This window comes from Aquarana catesbeiana, linkage group LG05 (genome assembly GCF_042186555.1).
Source record: "Aquarana catesbeiana isolate 2022-GZ linkage group LG05, ASM4218655v1, whole genome shotgun sequence".
Taxonomy (NCBI): domain Eukaryota; kingdom Metazoa; phylum Chordata; class Amphibia; order Anura; family Ranidae; genus Aquarana; species Aquarana catesbeiana.
The window spans coordinates 252,356,137-252,382,026 of record NC_133328.1 but is presented as its reverse complement, the minus strand read 5'-3'; the positions used below and the strand labels follow the sequence as shown (position 1 = coordinate 252,382,026).

The window sequence follows — 25,890 nt, the reverse complement described above, 5'->3', positions numbered from 1 at the left end:
GAGCTGCTAATTCCGATACCCTCCTTGCTGAGGATATGGCTACAAGAAAAAACGATTTCTTTGTCAAAAGAACCAAAGGAGCATGGTGCAATGGTTCAAAAGGTTGTTTCTGTAAAACAGACAAAACCAAATTTAAATTCCACAGGCACACGGGAGACTTAACCAGTGGATTCAAGCATAGTGTCCCTTGAACAAAGGCTCGGATCAGGGAATGAGAGGCAAGCGGTCTTTGAAAAAATACTGACAAGGCCGAGATCTGGCCCTTGATAGTGCTCAAGGCCAGCCTCATTTTTACGCCTAATTGAAGAACGGCAAGAATCCTGCTAATGGCATACCTTCTAGGATGCCATCCCCTTGATTCACACCAGGAAACGTATGCTTTCCAGATTCTGTAAAAAATGAGCCTAGAGGCCGGCTTCCTAGCATTAACCAGAGTGAATAGGAATGGACCCGAGAGCCCACAGCTCTTCAGGATGTGGATTTCAACAGCCAAACCGTTAAGTTCAGACTTCGTAAGGCAGGATGGAATATCGGGCACTGTGAGAGTAGATCTGGGCGTAGCCGAAGAACCCAAGGTCTTCCCTCTGCCATCTTTACGATCTCTGCATACCTAGGTCGCCGGGGCCACCAGAATTACTGGCTTCCCTTCCCTTTTGACCCTCTGAAGGAATCGCGGGAGAAGCGGAACTGGAGGGAACGCATGGATCAGAAAGTACTGATCCCACAGAATTCCTAAGGCATCTGACCCTTGTGCCAGTGGATCCCTTGTTCTTGACACAAAGTTGTCCAGTTTCTTGTTGAACCTGGAAGCCAACAGGTCTACATCCGGGGTACCCCATTTCCGACATATGGCCCGAAATATGTTGGGGTGTAGAGACCATTCTCTTGGACACAGCTGCTGGCCGCTCAGGAAATCCACCTGCCTGTTTTCTACTCCTGGAATGAAGACCGCAGACAGGCAGGGGAACATGCCTTTCTGCCCAAGCAAAAATGTGATTCACCTCCTTCTGGGCATCCAGACTCCTGGTGCCCCCTTGGTGATTGATATAGGCCACCGCTGTAGCGTTGTTTGACTGTATCCGGACAGGACAGCCTTGCAACCTGTAAATCCAGTCCCTGAGGGCCAGACGAATTGCCCGAATCTCCAGAATGTTGATGGGCCAGAGCCCTTTGGCTCTGGACCATCTTCCCTGGGAAGAGACTTCTTCCAGAACTGCTCCCCAGCCTACAAGGCTGGCATCTGTGGTTATGACCTTCCAAGTAACTAGAACAAAGGATTTTCCTTTCAGTAGATTCTAAGTTAGTAACCACCAATTGATGCTCTGACGTACCCATGGTGACAGGCACATTGGAAGATCCAAGGCTTGAACTCTCTTGTTCCAGGCAGATAGGATGCTGCTCTGTAAAGGTCTTGAGTGAAACTGGGCTTAAGGAACAGCCTTGAATGAGGCTACCATTTTCCCTAATAACCTCATACATAGTCGAATGGAAGGATTTTTCCTTGATTTGACTACTCGTACGAAATCCTTTATGGCTTTGGCTTTTGACTTGGGTAAGTATACTCTGCTTTGGACTGTGTCTATGACCATGCCCAAATATTCCAGCCTTTTTAGGGGCTGTAAGGAGGATTTTTCTAGAGATAAGTCTCAATTATAAGTATCCAGAAACTGGTTCAGAGGGTACCATCCCACTGGAAACAGGTTCTACTACACCACCGTCAGGATCTATGCACAAATGGGTCAGGCCAGCCCAATCTAGTAAACAGTGTGAGATGATATAAATATATAACTACCTACACACAGTTGGTTCCTTTAACCACTTGAGGACCGCCTCACGCCGATGTACGTCGGCAAGGTGGCACGGGCAGGCAGAATCACGTACATATACGTGATCTGCCTCCCACGGGGGGGGGGTCCGATCGAACCCCCCCGTGCACGAGGTGGTCCTCTTTTGTCCCCCAGCGATCAGAGGTGAGGGGGAGACCATCCATTCGTGGCCCCCCCCCCCCCTCGCGATCGCCGCCGGCCAATCAGAACATTACTTTGCTGCTGTATGCTAAACAGCAGCAAAGGAAATGATGTCATCTCTCCTCGGCTCGGTATTTTCCGTTACGGCGCCGAGGAGAGAAGACATCCATGTGAGTGCACAAACACTACACCTCACAGTAGAACATGCCAGGCACACAACACCCCCGATCGCCCCCCGATCACCCCTCCCCCCCCCTGTCACACTGACACCAAGCAGTTTTTTTTTTTTTTCTGATTACTGCATGGTGTCAGTTTGTGACAGTTACTGTGGTAGGGCAGTTAGTATTAGCCCCTTTAGGTCTAGGGTACCCCCCTAACCCCCACTAATAAAGTTTTAACCCCTTGATCACCCCCCGTCACCAGTGTCGCTAAGCGATCATTTTTCTGATTGCTGTATTAGTGTCGCTGGTGACGCTAGTTAGGGACGTAAATATTTAGGTTTGCCGTCAGCGTTTTATAGCGACAGGGACCCCCATATACTACCTAATAAATGTTTTAACCCCTTGATTGCCCCCTAGTTAACCCTTTCACCACTGATCACCGTTTATTACCGAATAAAGGTTTAGCCCCCTGATCGCCCGGCGGTGATATGCGTCGCCCCAAGCAGCGTCAGGTTAGCGCCAGTACCGCTAACACCCACGCACGCAGCATACGCCTCCCTTAGTGGTATAGTATCTGAACGGATCAATATCTGATCCGATCAGATCTATACTAGCATCCCCAGCAGTTTAGGGTTCCCAAAAACGCAGTGTTAGGGGGATCAGCCCAGATACCTGCTAGCACCTGCGTTTTGCCCCTCCGCCCAGCCCAGCCCACCCAAGTGCAGTATCGATCGATCACTGTCACTTAAAAAACACTAACCGCATAACTGCAGCGTTCGCAGAGTCAGGCCTGATCCCTGCGATTGCTAACAGTTTTTTTGGCAGCGTTTTGGTGAACTGGCAAGCACCAGCGGCCTAGTACACCCCGGTCGTAGTCAAACTAGCACTGCAGTAACACTTAGTGACGTGGCGAGTCCCATAAATGCAGTTCAAGCTGGTGAGGTGGCAAGCACAAGTAGTGTCCCGCTGCCACCAAGAAGAAGACAAACACTGGCCCGTCATGCCCATAATGCCCTTCCTGCTGCATTCGCAAATCCTAATTGGGAACCCACCACTTCTGCAGCACCCGTACTTCCCCCATTCACATCCCCAACCAAATGCAGTCGGCTGCATGAGAGGCATTTTCTTTATGTCCTCCCGAGTACCCCCACCCAGCAAACCCCCCCAAAAATGATGTTGTGTCTGCAGCAAGCGCGGATATAGGCGTGACACCCGCTATTATTGTCCCTCCTGTGCTGATAATCCTGGTCTTTGCATTGGTGAATGTTTTGAACGCTACCATTCACTAGTTGAGTATTAGCGTAGGGTACAGCATTGCACAGACTAGGCACACTTTCACAGGGTCTCCCAAGATGCCATCGCATTTTGAGACCCAAACCTGGAACTGGTTACAGTTATAAAAGTTAGTTACAAAAATAAGTGTAAAAAAAAAAATTATATATATATATATATATATATATATATATATATATATATATATATATATATATATATAAAAAAAAATAGTTGTCGTTTTATTGTTCTCTCTCTCTCTCTCTCTCTCTCTATTCTCTCTCTATTGTTCTGCTCTTTTTTATTCTATTCTATTCTGCAATGTTTTATTGTTATTATGTTTTATCATGTTTGCTTTTCAGGTATGCAATTTTTTATACTTTACCGTTTACTGTGTTTTATTGTTAACCATTTTTTTTGTCTTCAGGTACGCCATTCACGACTTTGAGTGGTTATACCGGAATGATGCCTGCAGGTTTAGGTATCATCTTGGTATCATTCTTTTCAGCCAGCGGTCGGCTTTCATGTAAAAGCAATCCTAGTGGCTAATTAGCCTCTAGACTGGTTTTACAAGCAGTGGGAGGGAATGCCTCCCCCCCCACCACCGTCTTCCGTGTTTTTCTCGGGCTCTCCTGTCTCAACAGGGAACTTGAGAATGCAGCCGGTGATTCAGCCAGCTGACCATAGAGCTGATCAGAGACCAGAGTGGCTCCAAACATCTCTTTGGCCTAAGAAACCGGAAGCTACGAGCATTTCATGACTTAGATTTCGCTGGATGTAAACAGCGCCATTGGGAAATTGGGAAAGCATTTTATCACACCGATCTTGGTGTGGTTAGATGCTTTGAGGGCAGAGGAGAAATCTAAGGTCTAATAGACCCCAATTTTTTCAAAAAAGAGTACCTGTCACTACCTATTGCTATCATGGGGGATATTTACATTCCCTGAGATAACAATAAAAATGATTAAAAAAAAAAAAAAAAAAAAAAAATGAAAGGAACAGTTTAAAAATAAGATAAAAAAGCAAAAAAAAAAAAAAAAAGCACCCCTGTCCCCCCCTGCTCTCGCGCAAAGGCGAACGCAAGCGTCGGTCTGGCGTCAAATGTAAACAGCAATTGCACCATGCATGTGAGGTGTCACCGCGAACGTCAGATCGAGGGCAGTAATTTTAGCAGTAGACCTCCTCTGTAAATCTAAAGTGGTAACCTGTAAAGGCTTTTAAAGGCTTTTAAAAATGTATTTAGTTTGTCGCCACTGCACGTTTGTGCGCAATTGTAAAGCATGTCATGTTTGGTATCCATGTACTCGGCCTAAGATTATCTTTTTTTTTATTTCATCAAACATTTGGGCAATATAGTGTGTTTTAGTGCATTAAAATTTTAAAAAGTGTGTTTGAAAAAACGCTGCGCAAATACTGTGTGAAAAAAAAAAAATGAAACACCCACCATTTTAATCTGTAGGGCATTTGCTTTAAAAAAATATATAATGTTTGGGGGTTCAAAGTAATTTTCTTGCAGTAATTTTCTTGCAAAAAAAAATAATTTTTTCATGTAAAACAAAAAGTGTCAGAAAGGGCTTTGTCTTCAAGTGGTTAGAAGAGTGGGTGATGTGTGACATAAGCTTCTAAATGTTGTGCATAAAATGCCAGGACAGTTCAAAACCCCCCCAAATGACCCCATTTTGGAAAGTAGACACCCCAAGCTATTTGCTGAGAGGCATGTCGAGTCCATGGAATATTTTATATTGTGACACAAGTTGTTTTTTTTTTTTTTGCACAAAGTTGTCACTAAATGATATATTGCTAAAACATGCCATGGGAATATGTGAAATTACACCCCAAAATACATTCTGTTGCTTCTCATGAGTACGGGGATACCACATGTGGGAGCCTAGCCGCGTACGGGACCCCGAAAACCAAGCACTGCCTTCAGGCTCTCTAAGGGTGTAAATTTTTGATTTTATTCTTCACTGCCTATCACAGTTTCGGAGGCCATGGAATGCCCAGGTGGCACAAAACCCCCCCAAATGACCCCATTTTGGAAAGTAGACACCCCAAGCTATTTGCTGAGAGGTATAGTGAGTATTTTGCAGACCTCAATTTTTGTCACAAAGTTTTGAAAATTGAAAAAAGAAAAAAAAAAGTTTTTTCTTGTCTTTCTTCATTTTCAAAAACAAATGAGAGTTGCAAAATACTCACCATGCCTCTCAGCAAATAGCTTGGGGTGTCTACTTTCCAAAATGGGGTCATTTGGGGGGTTTTGTGCCACCTGGGCATTCCATGGCCTCCGAAACTGTGATAGGCAGTGAAGAGTGAAATCAAAAATGTACACCCTTAGAAATCCTGAAGGCGGTGATTGGTTTTCGGGGCCCCGTACACAGCTAGGCTTCCAAAAAGTCCCACACATGTGGTATCCCCATACTCAGGAGAAGCAGCTAAATGTATTTTGGGGTGCAATTCCACATATGCCCATGGCCTGTGTGAGCAATATATCATTTAGTGACAACTTTGTGCAAAAAAATAAAAATAAAAAATTTGTCACTTTCCCGCAACTTGTGTCAAAATACAAAATATTCCATGGACTCAACATGCCTCTCAGCAAATAGCTTGGGGTGTCTACTTTCCAAAATGGGGTCATTTGGGGGGGTTTTGTGCCATCTGGGCATTTTATGGCCTTCAAAACTGTGGTAGGTAGTGAGGAGTGAAATCAAAAATTTACGCCCTTAGAAATCCTGAAGGCGGTGATTGGTTTTCGGGGCCCCGTACGCGGCTAGGCTCCCAAACAGTCCCACACATGTGGTATCCCCGTACTCAGGAGAAGCAGCTGAATGTATTTTGGGGTGCAATTCCACATATGCCCATGGCCTGTGTGAGCAATATATCATTTAGTGACAACTTTTTGTAATATTTTTTTTTTTTTTTGTCATTATTCAATCACTTGGGACAAAAAAAATTAATATTCAATGGGCTCAACATGCCTCTCCGCAATTTCCTTGGGGTGTCTACGTTCCAAAATGGGGTCATTTGGGGGGGGGGGGTTGTACTGCCCTGCCATTTTAGCACCTCAAGAAATGACATAGGCAGTCATAAACTAAAAGCTGTGTAAATTCCAGAAAATGTACCCTAGCTTGTAGACTCTATAACTTTTGCGCAAACCAATAAATATACGCTTATTGACATTTTTTTTACCAAAGACATGTGGCCGAATACATTTTGGCCTAAATGTATGACTAAAATTGAGTTTATTGGATTTTTTTTATAACAAAAAGTAGAAAACATCACTTTTTTCAAAATTTTCGGTCTTTTTCGTTTATAGCGCAAAAAATAAAAACCGCAGAGGTGATCAAATACCTTTTAAAAGAAAGCTCTATTTGTGGGAAGAAAAGGACGCAAATTTTGTTTGGGTTCAGCATTGCATGACCACGCAATTAGCAGTTAAAGCGACGCAGTGCCAAATTGGAAAAAGTCCTCTGGTCCTTAGGCAGCATAATGGTCCGGGGCTGAAGTGGTTAAAGTATGTTAGTATACAGCACCTAATAACAATGATAGAAGAGGGGTACCTGCTAGGAAGAAAGGAGCAGGAAAAGCCAGACGGTTCCAGGGACAGGGGCAAAATAATGCACAGAGAGTGTACTCAGTATCAAAGAGGGAGGGGAGCCAACTATGGGCTTCAAAGCCCACCAAGCAATGAGGACGATTAGATCGTTTTGGAAACGGATAAAGGACCATGTGTATTAAGCCACCAATGGCCTTTTGAATACCACCATGGGCCACCTTGTGGCTTTCATACACAGATATGATCACGTGGTTTTCAAATTTGCTGCCCTGGATCGTGTCTAAGAGGACCCTCGAGGGGGCAACTTTGATAAGAGGTTGCTCCAAAGGGAGACCCAATGGGTATATGACTTATGAGCATGTTTTTAAAACTTATGTTTTTTCTATAGCCAAATTTTTTTTTTTTTTTTTTGGGAGTGTAGGCATGGATTAGAACTTCTGCCAAGTTTTATTGCTGTTACTAGGGAGATTCACACTCTGTCCTGGTGACCATGATCACTAAAGCTAGTCACACTAGTTAACTTTTGAATGCATGCTTAACTACTTCAAGACCAGGCCTATTATGACATTTGTGGTTTAGAAGCTATAAAAAGTATTTTTTGCTAGAAAATTACTTAAAACCACCAAACATTGTATATATTTTTTAGCAGAGACCCTAGAGAATAAAATGTCAATTGTTGCAATATTTTATGTCACATTGTATTTGCGCAGTGATCTTTCCAACGCAATTTTTCTGGAAAAAATACATTTTGATGAATTAAAACAAAAATAAACTTGTACAAACTCGCGTTTTTGAGCTGCGGAAAAGAGCTAAAACATTTCATAAAACATGGGGCAAGTGGATATCTAGTCCTTTGACTCTAACCCCTATATCATTGTGATCAGCTGGGATCCTGTACACTTGTGCTGGCTATACACCCCACTGTGACAAATTATATATTTGCTCATGTTATGTTGTCTGTGTGACTTCATGGAACTAGGATGTTTATTGATCACAGGACACTTGTGAGACAATTATGCAAATGCTGTTTATTGCTTGTGGTTTTTTTTTCTACACAATTTTTATTCATGTTTTCATTTTTTCTGTATAATGTGCTGAGTGTGTGTGTGTGTGTGTGTGTGTGTGTGTGTGTGTGTGTGTGTATATATATATATATATATATATATATATATATATATATATATATATATATATATATATATATATATATATATTATAATATAAAAATGTAACTTTTTTTTGTATGTCTGTCTCTTTAAACTCAAACCTTTAAAAAAAGTAAAAAAAAACTAAACCGTGTTAGCCCAATTTTTTTGTATAATGTGAAAGATGTTATGCGAGTAAATGGATGCCTAACATGTCACGCTTTATAATTGCGCACATTCGTGGAATGGTGAAAAACTACGGTACGTAAACTCTATAGTTTTAATTACCGGGTTACCCGTTTAGAGTTGGAGGTTTTGCACTAGATTTATTACTCTGGCTCTAAACATTGCGGCAATACCTTTTTTCTTTTTTTTTTTTTTTTCCACTCAGCAAGATTATTTGTCTGGGACTCGTTTTTCGGTTATCAGTACTTCCAACTTCATCCCATTCCTGCTTCTCATCATCGTGGTAATGCTGATTGTACTTTTTTTTTTTTTTTTTTTTTAAATTGATCTTACAAAGTTTGTTTACATTGTATTTAAACGTTTTATCTTTATATATTTCTCCCCTTCCCCCCCCTACCCCCCCTTACCCCCCCCAAGACCGTGGATCCCCTCCTGCTCCCCCCCTCTTTCCCCATCCTCATCCATTCCCTCTGTTTCAGCTTCCGAGGTCATTGAATTATTGCTCACTGGGTCTCTTTATCTCTTTATCCTCCTATCTCGGCTGTCCATATTTCTGCCGCTCTCAGGGAGACTTTAAACTCTTCCCACCTTTTCCATTTTTCCACAAAGGCACCCATTTTCATCCCCTCACTGTATCTTAAATATTCTAGGTTGTGTATTTCATTAACTTTCTCTAACCACTCCTTCATAGCTGGTCTCTCTATTCTTCTCCAGTATTTAGGTATCAAACTTTTGGCCGCATCCAGAAGATGCGGCATTAAGGTTCTCAAGTAGGCTTTATTGGGCATTTCGCTTAGGTGAAATAGGCAAACCCAAGGGTCGTCTAGAATGTTAATCCCTGTTATATCTTTAATAAATCCCCTCACCTCTTTCCAAAATATTTTTATTGTCGGGCATTGCCACCAGATGTGGGTCATTGTTCCCACCTCTCCACATCCCCTCCAACAATGTTGTGGGGGTCCGTTGTGGAATTTGTTTAGACGTTCTGGGGTCAGGTACATCCTGGTAAGGCATCTATAGTTCAACTCCAAAATTTTACTATTAACTGACGTAGCTGTTGCTCTCTTTAGGATCAGTGACCCCTCTGGGGTAGTAAGCTCCCTCCCCAACTCCTTCTCCCACTTCTTTATAAAAGAGGGGGTTTCCGTGTTCCCTAGCCCTATCAGTAGTCTATATGTCTGGGAAAACCCCCCCTTCCTGTCCTTATCCAGGCACATTTTCTCTAGTGGGCGTAGGTTTCCCATTGATCTAATTGGTTTTGGGAGGGATCTGATAAACTGATTCAGTTGGTTGTACCGCCAGGAATTTATTACCAGCAAGCCTCTTTTTTCCTTTAATTCTTGGTATGTGCATATTTTATTTTGTTGCATAACATCTTTTAACTGTATGTTTTCGTCTAGTAACCAACTCCCAAACCACTCCCCCCTCCCTGGTGCGAAGTATGCTGAATCCTTAAGTGACATTAAAGGGGAGTTTTATCCCCAGTGCTCCTTCTTGTGAACCTTGTCCCATATCTTTAGTGCATGTTTAGTGATCTCGTGCGTGTCGGAACTAAATTCTCTTAAATGTGGGGGTATCCAAATTAATTTGTTCAACCTTGCATTACTAATCTCCCTCTCCATTTTCACCCAGTGTTTATCTGCTTTATTTTTTACCCAATCTATTACTCTGGCTAAGGCTATAGCTTCATAGTACTTACAGACATCTGGTGCTCCCCATCCCCCATGGCCCTTCACTTTTGTCAATTGTGTAAATTTTAAACGTGGTGCTTTCCCTCTCCAGATAAACCTTAAAAAAATTGATTGCAGTTTTCTTAAATATGTCGGCGGAAGTGCCACTGGCAGCATTTGCATTACATAGGTAATTTTTGGTAACACAACCATTTTATATATGTTTATTCTCCCACCCCAGGATAATTGTCCTATGTGGATTCTACTAAGTTCTTGCTTGATCTTATTAAGGAGTGGTATGAAGTTGGCGTGAAAAAGCGTCTCATATGAGGTTGTGATCTTAATCCCTAAATAGTTTAACTCCTTTTGCCCCCATAAGAAGGGGAAGTGCTTCTGATATGAACGATCACCGGGTTTACTGGTGTTAAAGGTTAGTGTTTCCGATTTATTTGGATTTATTTTAAAATTGGAGAGCTTACCATATTCTAACAGGATTGACATTATATTCGGAAGGGATATCCTTGGACGTGATATATATAAGAGGATATCATCCGCAAATGCGGCTAGTTTATATTGTTCTTTACCTATTGTTACCCCGCTAATGTCCGGACACCGCCTGATCGTCTCTAGTAGGGGCTCTAAGGCTAATACGAACAAGACGGGGGAAAGCGGACACCCCTGTCTTGTCCCATTATACATTTCAAACGGCTCTGAGAGGACTCCGTTTGTTCTAACTCTAGCCGTGGGTCCCGAGTACAGTGCCCCTATTCTTCTCCGTATCTTGATCCCGAAGCCCATCTCCTCTAGTGTGCCCATCATGAAGTCCCAGTCTACCCTATCAAACGCTTTTTCAGCGTCTATTGACAAGAGTAGACTTGGGACTCCATTTTTCTTCATCTGCTGCACCGCTAGGAGGGTCTTGATGCTATTATCTCTGCCTTGTCGGCCTGACACGAACCCAACCTGATCTGGGTGCACTATCTTTTCTATTACAGGTTTTAATCGGTCCGCGATTACCTTAGCGTAAATTTTCGTATCGACGTTTAGGAGAGAAATCGGCCTGTAGCTTGAGCATACTGTGTTGTCTTTGCCTTCCTTTGGGATAACTGCTATTATAGCTTCTAAGGCTTCCTTTCTCAGTTCCCCTTTTTCCCCGGCGTCGTTCATATAGGAGCACATTCTTGGTATTAGGAGATCCTGGTATTTTTTATAGTAGAGCACCGTCAGTCCATCCGGACCTGGGCTTTTTCCTGTTTGTAACCCTTTGAGCGCTTTCTTCACTTCAAGTTCCGTGTATGGGGCTTCCAAGTTGGTTTGTTCATTTTCTGAAAGTTTAGCCAGGCCACTATCTTCTAAGTATTTTTTAATTTTCCCTTGCTTTTCTACCCTCTCTTCCATGCTAATTTTTTTATTTATAGCGTACAATCCCCCATAGAACTCCTGAAAGGTCCTAGCAATGTCTTTATCTTTATAAGCCGTCTCGCCTGATTTAGTTCTTATTTTATCGATATAGTTCTTATTCCTCTTTTTACTTAGGACCCTCGCCAGGAGCCTCCCAGGTCTATTGCCTCCTATATATCTTTCTTTCTTTACCCGGTTATATATCTTTCGGCTATCTATTTCTATGAGCTCTCGCATAGCCTCTCTTTTTTTATGTAATTCTACCAGTATCTCCACTTCTCCCCTTTGCTTATGTCGTTGTTCCAACTCATGTATACTTTTCTGTATGATTAGTCTTTCCTTGGCCTCCTTTTTCTTCTTTTCTGAGCCCGCCTTTATTAAAATGCCTCTGATATAGGCTTTATGGGCCTCCCAAACTACGGCTTCTGAAGTTTCCTCAACCAAATTTGTTTTGAAGTAAAGTTCTAATCCTTCTTTAATACGCTGGTCTATGTCTCTATCATGTAATAAATCCTCGTTTAATCTCCAGCTGCTGGGGGGCTGGCCGCCTTTTGTTGCTTTCCACAGAAGGCTCACTGGCGCATGGTCGGAAAATGTAATTGACCCTATTCTTGTGGCTTCTACCTCGTCCACATGCCTATGTTCCACCAAAAAAAAGTCTAGCCTAGAGTACGTCGAGTGTACGTGGGAATAGTAAGAGTAATCTCTTTTATTTGGGTGCTGTAACCTCCAGATATCTACCAGTTGATACTGATACAGCTTCCTTTTAAGTTTGTTCATCCATATCCCTCCTGTCCCACAGACACACGACGTACTATCTTTCCCTGGGTCTAGGCATATATTAAAATCTCCTGCAATGATGGTCCTCCCCCTTTTAAATCCTTCTAGTTTTGACAGGATGCCCAATAGGTACCCCCCGGGATTGGTGTTTGGACAGTAGATGTTTGCCAGCGTACATTCCACCTCATTCAGCTTGCCCCTGAGGAATAGAAACCGTCCCTCAGGGTCAATCATTCTTTCATCTACACCAAACCTAATATTTTTGGCAAAGCCTATCGCTATACCCTTTGAGCCCTTGACTGGGGTGTCCCCGTATTCCCAATTTGGGAAGTCCCTCGAGCATATTCTTTGATTCCTGCCCACGAGGAAGTGCGTCTCCTGCAAGAAGACTACCTCCGCTTTGAGGAACCCCAACTCCCCTACTATGTTTCCACACTTCACGGGAGAGTTGATGCCCCTCACGTTATATGAAATTAAATTTATCCCGGCCATCCTATTGGGGCACCCCCCCGTTGACTGGACCTCCCTTTTGGGTCTGGAGGGCGGGGAGCAGTGCTATGCCCACCAGTCTTGCCCTAACCTCCCACCCCCCCATCCCCCCCCTCCCCCCCCCCTGGGGTAACGGACCTTCGCCTGGCCCTTTTAACCGTGGCCCCACTCACTCCTCCTGGCCCCCCGGTTCTCCCCCTAGAGGCTGAGCTTGGGGGTGCCATCCTTGGATCTACCAGCCTTCCCCTGAGTACCGGACTCCCGCCCTCCTCCCCCCTCCCCCTCGTCACCTTCCCTGGAACCCCCACCCGACAACCCTCCTCCCGCCATTCTCGCTCCCCCCTTTTTTCTTTCTTTTTTTTTTTTTCCCTTTTACTCCCCCCCCCCCCCTTCTTTTCCTTTTCCTTTTTCTTCTTCTTTTTCTTTTTCTTCTTCTTTTCTTCTCCCCTTTTCCTCTTCTTTCTTCTTCCTCCCTTCCTCCCCCCTCTTTTCTTTATTCGTCCCATCTTTCTCTCTGTTCTGTCTCTTTCCTTTTTATTTGAAAAAGAACATATTACAATCCTGTGTCTCCCAGCTGCGATCGCCTCACTTAATAACCTTAATAACTGGTTTCCAGGCAAATATCCCTTCCCTACTTTCCTGTGATTCAGATTTTTCCCACCACCCAGGAATTTCCACCAGTGGCACTTCCAAGCGTTGGCAAAATTTTTGTGTCTCTTCTGGGAACCTAAGTGTCGCCGAACGGCCCTCCTTATGTCCAGTCAGACATGCCGGGAAGCCCCATGAGTATTGAACGTCATTTGCTTTGAGATGGGCTAGGAGTGGCTTAAGGGTTCTTCTCCTGGCTAGTGTCTCTGCGGATAGGTCCGGGAAGATCTGTAGGCTTTCCTCTCCGTATTTCACTTGTTGGTTTACTCTTATATTTGCTTTGATCTTTTCTTTGTCTTGGAAATTATGAAATCGGACGATTACATCTCGCGGAGCATCTCCCCTGATCTCTGCTGGCTTCCTTATCCTATGAGCCCGATCTAGCTTAATCTTAGATCTATTTTCGGTTGAATCCAGGCGATCTCCAAAAATTTGATCTATTATTTCTTGGAGATTTTCTTTCCCCCCTTCCTTTTCAGGCAGGCCTCTTATCCTTAGGTTCTTCCTCCTATTACGATTCTCCTGGTCTTCCAATCTGTACCGGAGGTTCCTTTGTTCTCTTTGAATTTCTTCTATTTGCTGTTTGAGGGCTTTTATCTCCGTTCCCTGAGTATCTGTTGTTATTTCCAGCTCTTCCACTCTTTTTAGTGTATGGCCCATATCCTGTCGGATTGCTCCGATCTCACTTTTGATAACTGCTTCTAGCCTTGCAAACATTTCTACCATCTCCCTTTTTGTTGCCACTTGGTTCTCTTCCTGGGGGGCCTCTATGGTCTCTGCCCTTGTCTCCATACTTAAAGTATTGGCATCCATCTCTGCTAACTGTCTTCGTGTACTGACTTTGGGTAAGGGTTCAGGGGTTTTACATTTGGCGCCGCCAGCCTTCCCTGGGCTCCCTTTACTCCCATCTTGGACCATATATTTCCTTATAGTACCCGGGCTCGCACTTGTTCTGTTACTACTGTTACTACTAGCAGTATTGGTCGTTGCCGCTTTCCCACCCCTTCCCTTCATTATGTTACTAGCCCTACGGCTCCTGTGGGGTAAACAACCGTGTCCTTTCGGAGTGGTCCCTGTGTAGTGATACAGTCTTTATTACACCCCTCTCCAGTGCAGTCACCGAAGGGTTTTTTTCTTCTGTCGTCCCTCCCCCTTTAGGTCGGGTATATTTCCCGTGTGGCCCTGGTCTTTGTCTTTCTGGGGGTGGCTCTGACTTCCTGTGGTGGGGCGACCCCCTTGCTGTAATTTTAAGTCCCCTGGGAGTGAATGGTAGTCCCCTGAATGGGTGAATGGGGGGGGGGGGAGCGATCAGGGGGGGAAGGGGGGGTAGGCCCTCCAACTAGATGGCCCTCCAATAGGCAGTTTCTGCGAGTCTACCAGTCCTGCCGGTCAACAGAATCCCAGCACGTCCCGTTCATCAATTATCATCGGAAATTGCGTTTTATGTATGGGCTGACCGCACTAACATACACAAAAGATTGCAATATGTGTCCACTTTTAAACTGCCCAAGGCAGGTTAGCTTTTGGTTGCGGCTTGTGAGGGCCCTTTCTATCAGAGATATACGTGACTGTGATATTGAGTACATATATTTTTTAGCTGAGAAAGATCAATTAAGAGTCATGGAGAGAAATAAAAAATCTTAGCCTTCAGCAGAGGAAATAATATACATTAGCATATTCACCAAGTTAAAATATTCTTTTTCATGGTTTTAGTCTGTGGTTCCATGTCCCCTGCAGAGTAGAGGGATCTCACAAGTTGTTTTCCAGAGGAGAAGAGAAAAAAAAAGGAAGGCACTTACCCCCTCAGTCAGATCAGTCAGCTTTAAACGATCTTACCAGGCTTTTTTTTTTCCCTTGTGTCAGCAACTTCTACTAGCGGTGCAGCCCTTCGGTTCGATTCTCTCCCCGCTTCGCTGCTGTCTGCTTCCTTTCCTCCCAGCGTGACAGCGTTAGCCCAAAGGGTTTGTGTGTCTGGGGGGTTCGTGCCCGATATCCTGCGGGGGGGTTTAGCGGGGGGATAGCGGCGGCACGGCGGGGGTCATCGAGCTCCGGATCTCCCTGGTTCCAGTGCTGGGGAGGTGGTTGGCTCTATCGAGGGGACCGCGTTGACCTCGTTGTTCTCAGCCGCACGCCGGAGCTAGGGGAGGAGACGTCCGGCATCCCGGGATCAGCAGCTGGTCCAATTAGCCACCCACATCCGGCTCCTCCCTCAGATCCATTGCGGCAATACCTCACATGTATATTTGTGTGTGTGTGTATATATACAGTTGCAATAAAAAGTATGTGAACCCTTTTGGAATGATATGGATTTCTGCACAAATCGGTCATAAAATGTTATCTGATCTTCATCTAAGTCACAACAATAGACAATCACAGTCTGCTTAAACTAATAACACACACAGAATTAAATGTTACCATGTTTTTATTGAACACACCATGTAAACCTTCACAGTGCAGGTGGAAAAAGTATGTGAACCTCTAGACTAATGAGATCTCCAAGAGCTAATTGGAGTGAGGTGTCAGCCAACTGGAGTCCAATCAATGAGATGAGATTTGAGGTGTTGGTTACAGCTGCCCTGCCCTATAAAAAATACACACCAGTTCTGGGTTTGCTTTTCACAAGAAGCATTGCCTGATGTGAATGATGTCTCGCACAAAAAGAGCTCTCAGAAGACCTACAATTAAGAATTGTTGACTTGCATTAAGCTGGAATGGGTTATTAAAGTATCTCCAAAAGCTTTGCTATTCATCAGTCCACGGTAAGACAAATTGTCTATAAATGGAGAAAGTTCAGCACTGCTGCTACTCTCCCTAGGAGTGGGCGTCCTGTAAAGATGACTGCAAGAGCACAGCACAGACTGCTCAATGAGGTGAAGAAGACACCTAGAGTGTCAGCTAAAAAATTACAAAAGTCGCTGGCATATGCTAACATCCCTGTTAGCGAATCTACGATACGTAAAACACTAAACAAGAATGGATTTTATGGGAGGATGCCACAGAGGAAGCCACTGCTGTCCAAAAACATTGCTGCATGTTTAGAGTTTGCACAAGAGCACCTGGATGTTCCACAGCAGTACTGGCAAAATATTCTGTGGACAGATGAAACCAAAGTTGAGTTGTTTGGAAGAAACACACAATACTATGTGTGGAGAAAAAGAGGCACAGCACACCAACATCAAAACTTCATCCCAACTGTGAAGTATGGTGGTGGGGGGCATCATGGTTTGGGGCTGCTTTGCTGCGTCGGGACCTGGACGGATTGCTATCATCGATGGAAAAATGAATTCCTAAGTTTATCAAGACATTTTGCAGGAGAACTTAAGGCCATCTGTCCACCAGCTGAAGCTCAACAGAAGATGGGTGTTGCAACAGGACAAGGACCCAAAGCATAGAATTAAATCAACAGAATGGCTTAAACAGAAGAAAATAAGCCTTCTGGAGTGGTCCAGTCAGAGTCCTGACCTCAACCCGATTGAGATGCTGTGGCATGACCTCAAGAAAGCGATTCACACCAGACATCCCAAGAATATTGCTGAACAGAAACAGTTCTGTAAAGAGGAATGGTCAAGAATTACTCCTGACCGTTGTGCACGTCTGATCTGCAACTACAGGAAACGTTTGGTTGAAGTTATTGCTGCCAAAGGAGGTTCAACCAGTTATTAAATCCAAGGGCTCACATACTTTTTCCACCTGCACTGTGAATGTTTACATGGTGTGTTCAGTAAAAAATGGTAACATTTAATTCTTTGTGTTATTAGTTTAAGCAGACTACGATTGTCTATCGTTGTGACTTAGATGACGAACAGATCACGTTATGACCAATTTGTGCAGAAATCCATAGGATTTAAAAAGGGTTAACACACTTTTTATTGCAACTGTGTGTATAATATATAATATATATATATCCCCCCCCTTACACTGTTTAAAAAAAAAAAAAAAAATTTCTGATCCCCTTTTATTGCTGTCACAAGAAATGTAAACATCCCTTGTGACAGTAATAGGCAATGACAGGTACTCTTTTTATGGAGGGATCCCCTCCTCACACACAACCATTGGTATGTGGCTTAATCCCAAACTCCCAAAAAAGGGGAGAACAAAAATAGAATAGGAAGTCTTCAACCTTGTGACAAACTGTTCGGCAAATTAAGATGACTGTCTTGCGTGTCCTCATGGAGCCCCATGGGATAAGGATCAAGGAGCTTTATTCAGCCTGTTCTTGGCTTTATAGCAGAACTTTTGACATGGTCTCATGGAGCCATCTAGTGGCCCCCAACAGGTATAACAGTGTAAAAGTATAAACTTGTGGGCAACAGAAGTGCTGCAATGCAGGTAGTCAGAAACAGCCCTTTATGTTGATAGGAAAGGGGATAAAAACCAAAATGAAAAAGGAGCAAAAAGGAAAAATTACAAATGAAAATAACACAAAAGGAGCACGGCAAATGTAGCATACCACACTGGTTTAAACCTCCAGGGCCCCAGGAAATCTTGGAACAAACATGTTTCAATACCTTGCAGACTTAGGGATTTCTGTCAAGCCATTCACTGGCCTCCAATGGGTTATCAAAGAATTGAATTGTTCCTTTATATTGCACCTGCAGCCTGCTAGGGTACATCGTGCTGTACTGGATCTCCCTTTCTCTCATCCTCTTGCGGACATCCTTAAAGGATCTCCTTTTCCGTTGAGTTTCAGCTTAGAAGTCGGGGAACAGCATTACTTTTGTGTTATCAAAGCGCAATTCCTGATGTTTCCTAGATCCCGTCAGGATCATAGCCCGGTCGCGATAATTAAAAAATCTAACCAAAAATGGTCGCGGGAATGCACCAGGAGGCAAACACCTGTGGGCACCCTGTGTGCATGTTCTACTACATATGTAGGGGGTAGGTCTCCCAATTGCAGGATCTGCTTGAAAAATTGCTCAGCAAACATGGCGTATTTGGCCGCCTCAGCCCCTTCAGGTAATCCCACCACCCGGACATTATTCCTCCTTTTGTCTGTCCTCTGCGTCATCGGTTCTATGCTGCAGGGATCTTACCAGCTCCTTCAGCTCAGTCAATTGCGTGCTTTGTGAGTGTGACGCATCCTCCACTTCAGAAATCCTGTCTTCTGCTGTCGTGAGCCTGCCTTGGATTTTATCTAGGTCATGCCTGATAAGCATGCACTCTGTAGCAAGATGGTCGATTCGTACCAGTACTGCGGCCTTGCTGGCGTCTATGGCCTCCAGGATGGGTCTGGTAATTGCGTCTGAGGCAGTCACCTGCTCTGGGGATGCCAGTGGGGGGGATCCTCCTGACCGTGTCCCGCTGCAGCCGCTGAATTCTTGATCTGCCTGTCTTTCTTTTTGGCGCTCTTAGAGTTCTGCCTTGGAGGTAAGATGGCGGATGTGCAGAGCGTGTTTGTCGCTGTGAATGCTGTGATGTCTGCCCGTGCTTGCGCCCGGTCTTTCTCATGTCCAGGACGTCCCGATCTCAGCCCGGCAGTGTTGTAGCCAAATATAGTGCATAAAAGGCTCCGAAAATCGGATTATTTCCAGGATATTTGCGGAGCTCCAGAGAATTGCCTACCCCTTTAGCAAATAGGCACAAGCTATGTGCATCAATGCCTGGACATAGGGAAAATGATTTGCCATCACACTACAACCTACAGCCGCCACATGTGAGCCCAGTGTTAAAAGGTAAAGCAAACCGACGCAACGAATAAAACTACACTAATACCTTACACAAACATTTAAAAGTATACATGTCACTACACGTGGCCAGAATAATTTCTTTGAAACTGCTGCTGATGCCTACTCAATGTCAGAAAGCAATACATTTTCTATCCGAGACAAATACACATCAGCAATGGGGGAGTGAACATCCACAGATCGGTGAGGAAGATGGCTCTCTTACAAGACGCTAGTTTTATGTACTTCCCAGGGATGAGAACCGTATATACTTTTCCCTGTTGAATTGCTCCCTGGTAATGGACTTTTTGTTGAACCAAGTCACTTTTTATTTCTGCTAGGCATTGTGATGCCTCTGTAGTTTTACCTCAGTTTTCCTAATATACATAGTTACAACAGTACCGTGTGAAAGTGTACAATGCGTTGATTATTTGTAATATTTTGCCCTGCCTTTTGTAATTTCATATGTTTTTAGCATCTTAAAGGAAATGTATTATATTATCGTAAGATAAACATCATATTGATATTCTCTGGCCTTATTACAGAATGTTTATGTGAATATAAACCGAATCGTGTCAGTTGCCAATCGCCTTGTGGAATCTGGGCACTACGCCTCACAACAAATAAAGCAGATTGCCAGTCAGCTGGAACAAGAATGGAAAATGTTTGCGGCAGCTCTAGATGAGAGAAGTACTTTACTCGAAATGTCTGCAAAATTTCACCAAAAAGCTGAGAAGGTAATATATATGACAAGTGTTAATGCTAGTTTCTTCTTTTGTGTTCCTTTTTTTCTCATTTGTATATATTAAACAGACCTAATGTTCGTAGTTGTCTGTCACAATGTTTGTTGTGTTTGATGTACAGCTGTGTCAAATATGTCAGCACTTTTCTAGAGCACATCTGCCAAGATATAGGCAACTTCTCTGGATTTTCTTGATTTACACTTGGAGTGCAAATGCTTGAGAGACTACATTACTAAGCTTTTTTTTTTTAGGTTTGCAATGTGCATGGTGTGGACTGTACAGCTATTCCTAGGCAGGAGACCTACACAGGAAGTTAGGGTTATGCAAGTTGCCACTGCGGGTTTTCTGAATGATGAACTGGATAAGCAAATATCTTAATTGTATTGTACTGGACACAGGCTGAGTATTCATAGACCCTGGGTTGTAGATTCGTATCTTCACGTGATTGGACACTGGCAAAGCTTTGGAGGACATGCTCCCTGGGCGCTTGCCCAGTTATCCTGCCCCTCTCCGTGAGTTCTCAGCTTTTTACTAGTGTCCACAGGTGATGGACTGCTTCTCCCTTGCGGAGAAATCATTCTTAGCCTAACTAGTTTATTTTTTCTTCAAATTCTTCAACCAACTCCTTCACTGTCTTCTAATACAACAATAAAATCATGGTTTTTTAATCATGTGAGCCGTAGCCAGAGCCCATGCAATGTGGTCAGCCTGTAATGTTGCTTCAGACACTAGATTCTGCACTTTACCCTTTGTGCAATGAGTGTAGTCAGTTACAGGGGGTTATACATGTCCAGTGCTGAGGAGGGAGGTGGGTTTCAGAGAACATGTATACATGGGGAAGAGTAGGGGCTGTCAGATCATAGTGTGGAGTGGGTCCCAGACTTGCAGCACTGGATGTAAACAAACAGCAGAACTGCAGCCATAGGCTCAAGGTATGAATGTAAGATACTCATGAATGGGTAGACACCAATGCAAAGAAGCATCGGCATTTACAAGAGCACAGCTGCTTACAGCCATTCATTTGTATGGTTGGCTGTGCATAGCACGTGGGATTCCTCGGGAGTGAGAAAGTGTCAGAAAATTGTGCCAGGCATCCAAAATGAGCCAGAGCGATTCTAATTTGTCAGCACTGTGCAGAAAAGATGGGGCAGAGTAGTTTCTCTAGTCATCTTCCAGCACAGCACACATGAGAGATGAGAGGCTCCTCCCCACAGGAATCACAATCAATTGACAGCTGTTTTAAGTCCCCACCCGTCCCCTTGATCCTCAGTTTTTGATTGTGTTTCTCCCTACATAGCAAACACACTGCAGAACCGAGTGTTCGCTATGTAGGTCTTGCGTTCAGTGGTCCCACCCTAAGGTAGGCCTGAGGTTCTTGCTTATCCTCTTAGGTGTGCCATCCTGGAAGATGACTAAAGAAAATTACCAGTTAAACTTACAGGTAACTGCTTTTCTAGGAAATCTTCATGGACGGCAGTCCTACTTCCCGCCCATTAGAGGTGGAAAATGGTAGAACACTAGAAGGTGAGTGCCGCCTATGAGGAATGATTTTAATAATGAACCGGATTCAAGAGTTACTTCTCTATAAACCGAGGATCAAGGGGAGGGGTGGGGATGTAAAACAGCTATCAATTGATTGTTTCTTGTGCCGTCCTAGAAGACTTCCTAGAAAAGCAGTCACCGGTAAGTGTAACTGGTAATTTTTAGATCCCTAGACTGTTGTACCAGCTGTGTGGGCACTGACAGCTCGGCATCCCCGGAGGTAAGTGTAGCAGAGAACGGGGGGGGGGGGGGGGGGGGTGTTAGTGCACCTTTTTTTTTTTTTTTTTTTTTTTTTTTTTTTTTCAAAATGTGAACACTTAAAGCATACCCTTCAAATAAAAAAAAGCTACTTTTAGTGTGTGTTGACTTTGGATCTTCTTTTTTTTTTTTTTTTTTTTTCCCTTTCAATGGCTTTTTTACTGGAGCCCTATTGCTTGGCCGTGAACCCTGCTTTCTTCCAGGTGCAGGGCCTTCCTCATTGGTTACTGTTTATGACCGAAAATGGGAATGGCGGCTAGGCAAGCCTTGCGGGCCCTAGCTGGCACTTGGTCTCTGTGTTAGGGCTACTTAGCCTTGCTTGTACTGTGCATTTCCTTTTTGTATTTACGTTACATGATGATGTACTCTTGCAAAACGTCAAACACTTATTGAACACAAAAAAGATAAATTTAATGACCTTGACACATAGAGCCAGATATACTACTTTAATTTGTGCTGCATTTGCACATACCTGCATAAACCACATTTGTAAGTGATTTAAATTGTATTGGTAAAATATAAAATTAAAATTGGAAATATGTTGATTCACTTTCTAAATGTAAAATAAATTGGAAATGAACTTGGTCACTTGCACTGACGTGTGTATGTATATGTGTATGCATATGTATGTTTGTATATATGTTTGTATATATGTATGTGTATATACCGTATTTATCGGCGGATAACACGCACTCCCCCCCCCCCCCCTAAAATCAGGGGAAAATTGTGGGTGCGTGTTATGCGCCTATCCCCCACTGATTGTGAGCCTTTTGGCGGCTCTCGCAGTCCCGCGTGAGCCGCCGAGACTGGCCGAGACTGGCCGAGACTGGCCGAGACTGGCCGAGACTGGCCGAGACTGGCCGAGACTGGCCGAGACTGGCCGAGACTGGCCGAGACACGACGAGAATGGCCGAGAGCCTGATCCATTGAGAGTCGGGCACACTATTTTATATTTGAAGGGTATGCTTTAAGTGTTAGTGTGAATGCAGCCTAGAGGTGCTATTGACATGAAATTTTCATCACATGATGGTAACAACTCATGCAATGCATACATGCAAAGAAACCAAGACAAATAAGTTCAGAAATTAAGTTGTGTTCTAAAATGGAATGACACGGGGAAAAAGTATTGAACACGCTAACTCCAATGTCTTTAATACTTGGTACAAAATCCTTTGTTGGTAATGACAGCCTCAAGATGCCTCCTGTATGGAGAAACTAGTCGCATGCATTGCTTAGGTGTGATTCTGGCCCATTATTCCACACAAATCGTCTTCAGATCTTCTATGAACTCTGATCTCTAGTTCTTTCCATAGATTTTCTGTTGGATTCAAGTTCTAGCAGCTTTATTTTTTTTCTTTGAAACCAATTGAGTTTCCTTGACTTTGTTTGGGATCATTGTCTTGCTAAAATGTCCACCCTCGTTTTCATCTTCATCATCCTGGTAGATTGCAGCAGATTTTATCAAGAACGTCTTGGTACATTTTTCCATTCAGCCTTCCTTCAATATGAAGTTTGCCAGTACCATATGCTGAAAAACAGCCCCACATCATGATGATTCCACCTCCAAACTTCACTGTTGGAATGGTTGTAAGAGAATTCGTATTACCACAGAGTGGCACTGTGGATACGGCACATAAATAGTTAATGCCAATACTGTTGGAATGGTGTTTTTGGGATGATGTGCAGTGCCATTTGACTTCCAAACATGGTCAGGGCCAGATTAAGAACATCATGGGCCTGGTGCTGAGGATTTTGGTAGGGCTTATTTATAAAAAAATAAATAAATATACAAACAATATTTTGTTATAACAAATTAAATAGAGAGGGGGAAGATAAGAGCGAGGATGCGCATGTGCGGGAGTGACAGCAACGCAGCCCGGCCGACGCAAGTGACCGAAGGCACAGAACCTGGAAGGAAGACCAGGTAAAGATGGAAGTGCCCGGGACCCGCCGGATTGATCACAGCGCAGTGCTGGAGGGCTCAGTCTGACAGGTAAGTGTACCGTAATGTGCTAATATGCTGTGAATACTAGTACATTATGGCATTACCTACCTCAGGGCCTCTAAAAAGTAGTAATGTTACTACCGCTTTAATATCACAGGATCCCAGGAGCCTCTCATGGAGCCCCCTAGTGACCCGGTGGGCCTTGGGCAGTGACCAGGTGCATAGGTGCCAACATTTCAAAAATATTTTCAGGGACGCTTTTTTTTTACGAGTGATATATTTAGAGAAGCTGACATCCCCTATGTTCCTTCATACATCACAGTAGTAATCACAAAATTAAAGGAGTACTAATAATGGGCAGAACAAATATGAGGAATGAGATGATTTCCTTTAGTTGAACTAACAAAAGTGTGCCCATTCTAGAACTGGTAACATTGAGGATATTCAATATAATTTTAAAGAACTGTTTTTGTGGGTAAAAGGCATAGGGGAGGAGTATGGATGGTATAACAGTGGGCACTATATACAGGAGATGAGTGTGCAGGGTATGCCAGTGGGCAGTATGTACAGGAGAGGAGTGTGGAAGGTATTATGGGGGCAGTGGAGGGTATGACAGTGAACAATATGTACAGGAGAGGAATGTGGCAGGTATGACAGCGGGAACTATGTACAGGAGAGGATTGTGGGGGGGTGTAACAGGGGGCACTATGTATAGGAGAGGAGTGTAGAGGGTATGATAGTGAGCAGTATGTACAGGAGAGAAGTGTATCACAGTGGGCAGTATGTACAGGAGAGGATTGTGGGGGGTATGACAGTGGACAGTATGTACAGGAGAGGAGGATGGAGGAATTGGGGAAGGGAACATTTAAAGGATTGTGGAAGGATGTTTAGGGACTGCATAGTGGTTAAGCGGGCCATACATGTATTAAATTACGGCAATTAAGCAGAGACCAGCCATGTATGGGCTAGCTGGTTGTACGCAAGTCAGTCTATTAATCGAGTTGAGTACAACCAGCCTGTCAGGTTTTTCCCAAAACAATCAGTGCTGCCAGCTATAGTTAGCAACACTGATCATTGTATTCTGTGGGTAGGGAAGGCTCCCCACTGGCTGAACAGAATAACACTGCGGGAGTGATTCCCCCATCCACAGGTCAGCAGGTGAGAGGGTGTGGGGACAGGCTGGGGAGAGAGGTCTGTCAGCAGGGGGGTGTGAGGTGGTCATGGAGGGATATCAATTAGTGGGTGGGGGGAGTAACTAGGTGGTGGCTAACATGGGAAGTGGCTGGGGAGTGACCTGGTTGGTGGGGAGTGTGAAATGGATGATGTGTTTCAAGTTTCTTTCACATTTTGTGGTAATGCTTACTGCCCTCTGAAAAGTGAGCTGTGTTGGATTGCTTTTTAACGAGTGGTATAGCAGCAGCTGAAAGGCATTCATGAGGTGCTACTGCCACTCCTTGTTTTTTGTTTTTTACATTGCTGAAGGGTAGTTTTACATTGTCGGACTATGCTGCTACTGCAAGCGAGTTTGGCCTGCAGTTGCCGAGTGGCCCCATTAAAATCAATAGGCAAGTTTGACAGGTGGTGCTGCCTGTCAAACTCTGCAGGCTCCAAGCTGTCCATTATGCTCAGTGCCTCTGACGAGATGTGAGCAGAGGCTCTGTGAGCTCATCCTCTGTCTGCTGCAAACAGAGTGTGCCAGCTTGTATTTAACCACTTAAGCCTCGGACCATTTGGCTGTCCAAAGACCAGAGCACTTTATGCGATTCAGCACTGCGTTGCTTTAACTGACAATTGCGCGGACGTGCGACGTGGCTCCCAAACATAGTTGATGTCCTTTTTTCCCCACAAATAGAGCTTTCTTTTGGTGGTATTTGATCACCTCTGCGGTTTTTATTTTTTGCACTATAAACAAAAAATAACGACAATTTTGGAAAAAAAACATTATTTTTTTACTTTTTGCTATAATAAATATCCCCAAAAAATGTATAAAAAAAGTTTGTTTTTTTTTTCCCTCAGTTTAGGCGGATACATATTCTACATATTTTTGGTTAAAAAAAATCGCAATAAGCGTTTATTGATTGGTTTGCGCAAGAGTTATAGCATCTACAAAATAGGGGATAGTTTTATGGCATTTTTATTAATAATTTTTTTTTACTAGTAATGACGGCGATCAGCGATTTTTATCGTGACTGCGACATTATGGCGGACACTTTTGGCACAATTTTGGGACCATTCACATTTATACAGCAATCAGTGCAATTAAAAATGCTTTGATTACTGTGTAAATGTGACTGGCAGTGAAGGGGTTAACCACTAGGGGGCAGTGAAGGGGTTAAGTGTGTCCTAGGAAGTGATTCTAACTGGGGGGGCGTGGCTATGTGTGACACGACACTGATCACTGCTCCCGATGACGGGGAGCTGTGATCAGTGTCCTGTCACTAGGCAGAACGGGAAATGCTTCTTTTAC

At 43.8% G+C, this 25,890-nt stretch overlaps 1 protein-coding gene across 1 annotated transcript in view; it reads left to right on the top strand.

Moving 5' to 3' along the window:
• TRIO (trio Rho guanine nucleotide exchange factor) overlaps window positions 1-25,890 on the top strand; it is a gene marked incomplete in the record, with an annotated part of 1,361,655 nt that overhangs the window by 210,128 nt on the left and 1,125,637 nt on the right. The window contains 1 exon segment of the mRNA XM_073630705.1: window positions 19,481-19,672. Coding sequence (XP_073486806.1) covers window positions 19,481-19,672 — 192 coding nt within the window.